Source organism: Entamoeba invadens (assembly GCF_000330505.1).
Source record: "Entamoeba invadens IP1 unplaced genomic scaffold scaff_1105074726239, whole genome shotgun sequence".
Lineage (NCBI taxonomy): Eukaryota > Evosea > Mastigamoebida > Endamoebidae > Entamoeba > Entamoeba invadens.
The window spans coordinates 14,341-22,128 of NW_004440091.1; the positions used below are offsets into that span (position 1 = coordinate 14,341).

At 31.0% G+C, this 7,788-nt stretch overlaps 2 protein-coding genes across 2 annotated transcripts; both read right to left on the minus strand.

Annotated features, from left to right (window-relative positions):
* Window positions 1-1,028: 1,028 nt before the first annotated feature.
* EIN_517030 (hypothetical protein) lies at window positions 1,029-3,944 on the minus strand (the record flags this gene model as incomplete). Its single annotated transcript, XM_004253530.1, has 1 exon — window positions 1,029-3,944. One exon carries the CDS (start codon window positions 3,942-3,944, stop codon window positions 1,029-1,031), a length of 2,916 nt encoding a protein of 971 aa, XP_004253578.1.
* Window positions 3,945-4,375: 431 nt separating this feature from the next.
* EIN_517040 (ubiquitin specific protease, putative) lies at window positions 4,376-7,687 on the minus strand (the record flags this gene model as incomplete). The annotated part of the gene is made up of 1 exon (XM_004253531.1): window positions 4,376-7,687. One exon carries the CDS (start codon window positions 7,685-7,687, stop codon window positions 4,376-4,378), a length of 3,312 nt encoding a protein of 1,103 aa, XP_004253579.1.
* Window positions 7,688-7,788: the final 101 nt, after the last annotated feature.

Consider the following 7,788-nt stretch of genomic DNA (forward strand, 5'->3'; position numbering starts at 1 on the left):
CATTGGGATTATTTCCAATTGGTTGACAGTCACATTCATAAGATTGGGTTTTAAGCACAAAAAGTGTTAAAAACAAATAAATAAACATTATCAATTGTATATTCGAGATTAGAACGATATTGTAAATATTTGTTTAAATCGATAAACACGTTTTTGTATTAAATTATTTATAATTAAAAAATTATTGCTTTATATTATGTAATAATATTAATTATATAATAATTGTAATGTCAAATGAGTTGTGATTATTTTTACACTTAATTTTTATACGAACAAAAATTATTTTTTTTGTTTTTTAACTTGATTTATTCTTTTTAGTAATTTTAAGACTCTATCTCATGGTGTTTTTTATTGTAATTTGAAAATATTGCTATTCTTCAATATTATAAATTTTAAATATTTCTGAAAACAATTATATATTAAACAACGAAAGAAACACATGAAAATTTTATTTGGCTTAAAACATATAGTTTATTTTAAATATTGTTGTAGTATTTTTGGACATTAATAACTTGAATATTTCGGGAAATTTTTATCATATTTCAAAAACATTGTTTTATAAACAATTTTTAACACATTTGGTTTTATAGTATACTTTTTGTAATGCAACTTTGAAGCCTTTTTAGTTTATTATATACTTTGTGCATATATGTTGGGTTAATGGATTTGTTTTGTTTGTCTTATCATGTTTGTACATTTGAGACATTCAATGAAAGATGACATTTTAATGTAACCTTTTTATTTAATGGTAATTTGAAAGCTTTTGAACTCATAAAATATAAACTGCGTGTTTCCATGAAACCCAAATTATTTACAAATATTCAAATAAAATTACATAAAATATCAAACAATTTCATAATCATTTTATAGTTATTAATGTATACCATTTTATATATTTCTTTTGTTAATTTTAATTATCATAATTATCAACAATGATATTATTTAAACTGTAATTAAAAAACTTTTTTTTATCATTACAATATGTTTATGAAAAATATAAAAACTATATTTACGTTTAAATGTTAAAATTAAATAAAAATATATCGAATTAAATTAAATGATGCTTGTACACCAAATAAACTTGATAATGGAAATTGTAATGAACTAGAACAACATATTTCGCACAATGATATACATCCTTTAAAACATGATAATCCAATTTTTGTGACACTTTGTGGGATGTTAACCTTCTTAAGACTTTCACAATTTTGAAAAGCCGAGTCGCCTATTTTGACAACACCTTTCTTTATAATAACATCTTTTAATTTAATACAGTTTTTAAACATAAAGTTTCGAATTTTTGTAAGTGTAGTTGGAAGTGTGATTGAAGTGAGTGAAGACAAATTGGCGAATACAAGATGTTTATCAAATCTCACACTTTCGTTCAAACAAATATTTTTAATGTTACTGCATCCCACAAAACACTGTTTTCCAATCAAACACATCGTGTTCTTTATGTTAACACACTTAAGTGATGTCAATCCTTTCAAATACAAAATTAAATGTTCGTCTACATATTCTGGCACTTCCAATTTTGTTATATTGCAGAACTTCAGTGTCCACCAATCGTCACTTTTTACACACTTTGAAGGTACAAATTTTGGGTATTTTTCTAGAATTTTGCACTCCCACAAGGCATATTCGTCAACTTCAACTACTTTTAATGGAGATGTTATTTCTTTTAAATAAATATCACCGGCAAAGCACTTATAAGGGAGTTTTGTAATACTTTCATTCAGGTGAACGGCCTCTAGTGTTGTGATATTTTGGAACGCGCCATACCCTATTTTAGTCAGTCCATATGGTAGATATAAATCATTCAAAAAACACGTGCAATTTTTGAAGCAAAAGTCACCAATTTCCTTGACTCTTCCCAAAGAACCAAAATCAAAACAACATTGCTCTCCTTGGAACGCATTATTTTCAAGAACAAAAACTGTTTCTTCTTCCATTTTTTGCTTTTTATTAAAATCAATAGTATTATTACTATCTCGACACTCCTCGTATGCTTTATTCCACGTTTTAGTATTTACAAATGTTCTTCTTTCGAATGGATAAACCCCAATGCGAATTTCCTTGTACTTAAAAGCACCAAGATGAACATTTCTATAATAACTCTCATCTGGATACTCCTTCAATTCATCAAACTGAACGGTGTAATCAACAACAACATTTTTTGGTATATTATAATGTGTTAGGTCTTCGGGATAATCTTCAACCAATGCCAAACAAAGTGACTTGAGATAGATCGTTTCTTTTCCATAGTAATAATTGCTGTTATTTGTATTGAAAATGGAAAGTCCAGTTAAAGTGTTTGGCAGTTCAAAAATGCAATTTCTACAATCTTTTAATTGAAGGTTTTTTAATCTAAATTTATCTAAAAAGACCAACTTTTTGTTTAAAATGTGTTCTCCATTAATATTCTCAATTTTCAGTGAAGTCAAATTGGTGGAACAATTAAACAAAGTCTGTAAATTGCGTCTTGGAATGTACTCATGGTCTTTTTGCGAACAATAAGCAACTTCTGATAACTTTTTTATATTTAATGTTTGTGGTACAAGTACTGGGGTTTGAGAGACTTCAAAAAGACGAGAAGCTTCAATTGGATTTTTTGTGAAGTTTAAAATTTCTATTTGCTCTGAAATTTTTTCGAATAATTTGATGTTTTTATTAACTTCGATAATTTGATCTTCAGAATCACTTTCGTCATCTCCACTGTCACTCTCTGAATTAACAAAGAAATTAATATCAGTGACTACGTCTAAAAATGTCAATTCGTAATATTGTTGCAATGAAATTGTCACATTTTGTGAAGAGTACAATAAAATTTTATCGTCTTTGTTGCATTTTACTACACATGTCACTGGTGATATTTTCAATGTTATTTTTGACTTGATTTTGTTAATTATAACAAGTTTTTTACACTCTATTTTTGACATGTCGATATTTTTATATACATTCACGGTTAATGTTATTTGATCAAGTACTAACGCGTAAAGCTGAGTAAACGAGACAATTTGTGATATCATTTTGTCATCCATTTCAATTGTTTTTGGCATATTAATAACAGACACGGGTACTTTTGAAAGCATTTCATTACTCACAAATTCCGTTACATTTTCAATAGTTCGAAATATGACATTTCCAATTTTCATAAGTTGTGTAAAGTTATTTAAAGTGTTTGTCATATCAACTTTTTCTCTGTTGAGTATACACCCTGTGCTTTGTATATAAATACAAATATCGAGTGTTGGCGCATCTTCTATAAATTTTAGTAACATTTCAATAGAATTTAAATCTTTCAAAAAAATTCGAAATTTTTTTAAATTTTTAAGCCGCCACAACACACTTTTGTTGTCCACTAGTATTTTCCACAACATGTTTTCATCACCTACCTTTGTGTTGTCAAAGCACAATGTAATTTTATTACACGACTCAAATAAATAAACGTTCTGAATGAAGAATTCTGCTGTTTTTAATGAATAAATAGTTACTGTTTTGAGGTGGTTAAGAATATCAACGGGAAGATTAAGAAAATAAGATTTTTCTTTAAAGTTATCAAGTGTAATAAAACACTCTTCTTTGTAACATGTGTAGTATTCATAACCTTCACTTATGGGAATTGGTTTTGCATCATTAAAATCACTCACTTCGAATAACGAAAAGTTAAAGTTTGTGAGTTGTGGAATAAGACACGAGTACGAAGGAAGACACAGTGTTTTTGCATGTGGGAAGAATTTAGAAAGTCGTGAAAAATAACAAAGAAAATTCCGAGTTGGATTTTTTGCTGTGTCATATGGAAACTTGTCAATTATGAATGAATTCCTTTGCATTCGTCTCATCACTGATTGACACTTCTTATTCACACATACAAAATTTGTGAATGAATCAAATGTATTAATATATAACACAACATTCATCAAATAGAATTCCTCCAATATCATTATTTTTTTTGTTTTTTATAGATATTTGTATTTAAATCATTATTTTGAATCTTGACTTAACAATAACAACAATTTAAACAATTAAAATATTCATTTTATTTTTTTTAATTATTTATCAGACGATGAGAGTCAGTCTTTTAATGTTATCTGGTCTCAAAAGTTATATGATGAACAAAAAATAGCTTTAATTATGTTTAAATCGGGCATTAGGTAAAACATGAAAAAAACCGAAACAATTTGGATGGGTATTTAGGACGGCTTCCCGAAGTATTTCAATCTTTACGGTCCAAATTGTACCAGATAACGTTTAAAGACTGACTATAGTGTATAATATATTATATATAACTATAGTATAAATAATATATTTAGTTTTCCATAAAATATATATAAAAAACCCCAAAAACACATAAAATTGATTAATACGTGAATGATCAAATAACGATTTTAACAGAGAAGAAACTGAGTGCTTCATTGAACTCTCCGAGACTTCTACTGATTTGTTGTTGTATATAATTATTGCACGCAGCCAGTTTAAGCATAATAGCGCAGTCCATCATTAAAATTTCAAATTGGTGACAATTTGAGACTCTTCCGAGGCATTTCCTCACAATCGTGTCTGCGCAGTTTCTTGAGAAGTTAAGTCTTTTCAACTGTAAAATTTGGTCATTAGTCACAACTCTTGTAGTTAAGACTTCATTCATCATTTTTAATACGGCGGAGTCGATTACTTTAGTTGGGAATTTATCTAAGACTTTTCTCACAAGACACTCCCCAGCTCTCGTCCCAACTGTTTTAATAATAAATTGCTCTGAAAAATTGAAGACGTTCTCTTCAATTGCTTTCAAGAAGATTTCAAACGCGGCGTTGCCGTCATTTCGTGTGTATTTAGTGGACCCTCCCATAATCCAATTTAAAGCCAAATCCATCGCATTCACCAACTTCACTTGTTTCTCGTCTAAAAGATTTTTTAATATGACCAGCGCGCCGCTCGTGCCTTCAACAACTTCGTTCACAACAGCTTCTTTGAAAACGGTATTTTGCGCCATTTTCAGACTTTTTTGAAGAAGGGGCGATGCCGATATAATAAAGTACTTCAAATTCGATGAAATCTCTGTTAAGATGTCCTGCGCCAAGGCCGCTGTTAACACGGAATCAAGGGAAATAAAAATTTTCGCGATTTGAGAACTACTCGACGACAAGACCGAGCGCGCAAATACTAAAATGTTTCCAACATATTGAAAGTGAACGATTTCAGAGACTAAAAAGTCCGTGAAAGTCGGGTTGAACGCTCTGGAACAGAGATAATAGTAGTCGTTTCTTTTCTTCATATACTTCAATAAATCTTTGTCAATCAAATTTAAATCTGTGATATTCGAAATACTTGCGAGACTGTTTGGAACACTTTGAGTTTTTTGGATTTCTTGAAGACGCGTGTGGTCGTCTGTTTTTTCACATTTTTTTGTGTCATTTAAAACATCGATTTTCTCACGTGTTGGCTGTTCATTCGAAATTTTGATGTTATCAGTTTGTGGAGTTTCATCGGTGTGAATCTTCTGATAGAACAACATGTACGCATTCGCATTAGTTTTGCCGCCATACCAATTCTCATTGTCAGATTCTGAGACTGTTCTATCATTGAAACAAAGCCATTTCCCATCGACCAGACAGTTACTAAAATAATGCCCGCCATGTGCTCCACCACTATGAATAACAACACCAACCAACTTATATTTGTAACTTTGTGATTTCACATTTGTATGAATTTCGTCTTTTTTGGAGTCTTCTTTTTCGTGTTGTATCTCGACACCCTGACAGTCACAATTTGTTCTGTTAATTTCACAATCATCGCCCTCCCCTTCTCGTGTTTTTGAATCTCCGCATTTCTTTTCTTCTTCACATGGTGGTGTACAGTATTCGCTCAAATCGACCACCTCAGGGTATTCAAAGTACCCGTTGTATTTGACAATCTCGAAGACGTCGTTGTACACAAATCTCTTCAAATGGAAGACCAACATCTCCGGCAGCTCCTCAAACATTTCGCTTCGTGTCGCGTCGGAGACTACCCCGCACTCTTCGCATCGGTAGTCGCACAACGTGCTTCCCTCCACCAAATTCTGCAGCGAAAGTGCCACTTTAGAAAACCTCTCGACCTCAAGTGGACAACAGCAGAATGGCTCAACGCGTTTAATACAGTGCCCACAGCGACTTTTTATAATTATTTGCATCTTCCCTTTAAAAAGGTCGGCGGCAGCCAAGACGTTGTGATACAACTTGCAGCTCTCCATTGCAGATATCGTCGTGTTAAAAAACTCCTGCGCATCCATCTGCAGATGACACTGAATCACTTCATAACAACTCCCATGAGCTTGTCGACAAAATTCAGTCGTATTCGAACAGGTACAGACGCCAAGGGCCATATCACTGAATAAACGCTGAAGGGAATAAATCATAGAATAGTCTAAATAATCATTTTTAGTGGATACAACGTCGCGAGTAACTGTTTCAGTTTGGTTCTTTTCTTTTGAGTCTTTTAATTCTTTTAATTGTTTGAAATTTTTTAATTCTTTTGAGTCTTTTGAATTTTTAAAAATTTTTGAATCGTTGAAATTTTGTAAATTTTTTGAATCTTCCAAATTTTTTAATTCTTTTGAGTCTTCTGATTGTTTTAAATTTTTTGACTTTTTTAATTCTTCCAATTCTTTTGAATTTTTTAATTCTTCTGAATTTTCTGAGTCTTTTGAGTGTTTTATATTTTTAAATTCTTCCAATTCTTCTGAATTTTTAAAATTTTTTAAATCTTGACTTTTTGGTATTTCAACTGTTTCTGTTTTTGCTGGTGTAACACTTTCGCTCTCTTGTGAGTGTTTTTTATTCTCAATTTTTAAAGTTTCATCTGCTTTTAAAGCGCGCGGAGATAATTTTGTGATGTCAAATACTTTTGTTGCGGTGAACTTTTTTGTGAGTTCGGAAATTTGTTTTTCGTCGAGGGGTTTTATTTGCGTGTCATTTTGAAGTGTTTTGTTACTTTCATTTTCTTTCAATATTTCAACTGTTTTTGTAATTTCATTTTGTTGCGTTTCTGTTGATTTCGGTTTTTCTTCTTTTTCAATCACAGTTAAATTGATATTTGTTGTATTTATATCTTCTTTATTTGTTTGTATGTCTTGAAGTTGTTCCGTTAAAACATCTTTCCTTTCTTCTTTCAAGTCTTTTTCACTGTTAAAATTTTCTGTTTGGACATCTTCTTCCAGAGTTTTTGGCAGTTTAAGTTGTTCTTCTTTGCATTTCTCTTCTTGTGTGTCTGAACTATTCTTATTAACATTTTTATTATAAATATCTATACTTTGTTTTCCCATCAAATTGTTCTTTTCAGATTCAAAGACACTTTGGATTCTTTCGTCTTGTTGTTGTGTTTCTTTTTTCGATATCAACACTTCGTTTTGTTTCTCCTCGTTTTTAGGTGTTTGACTTTCTCTGTTTTTCACGTCTTGAGTTTCGCACTTTTTTTCTTCTTCGTTTTTGTTTATCTTTTTTTCCAAATTTTTTTCTGAATTTTTTTCTTCTTTAATTTTCACGTCTTCAAACACGGGCAACACAATTGCTTTTTCCATCAGTAATTGTGCGCAATTTGCCGCATGGAAAGTCTGTTGGAGGACCGAGTTCATATAACACGTGCATCCCTGATTGACCAACCCTCCATACTTTTGTTCTCTTAAAATGACTTTTTCCGAGCAGACGGCCATTTTCTCGAGTAGTTCATCGACGTGTTTTTCGACTATTTTTCTGAGAGACACATCCATCTCGTCCAAACACTCAGCCAGTAATTTGAGTAGTTCGTCTGCGT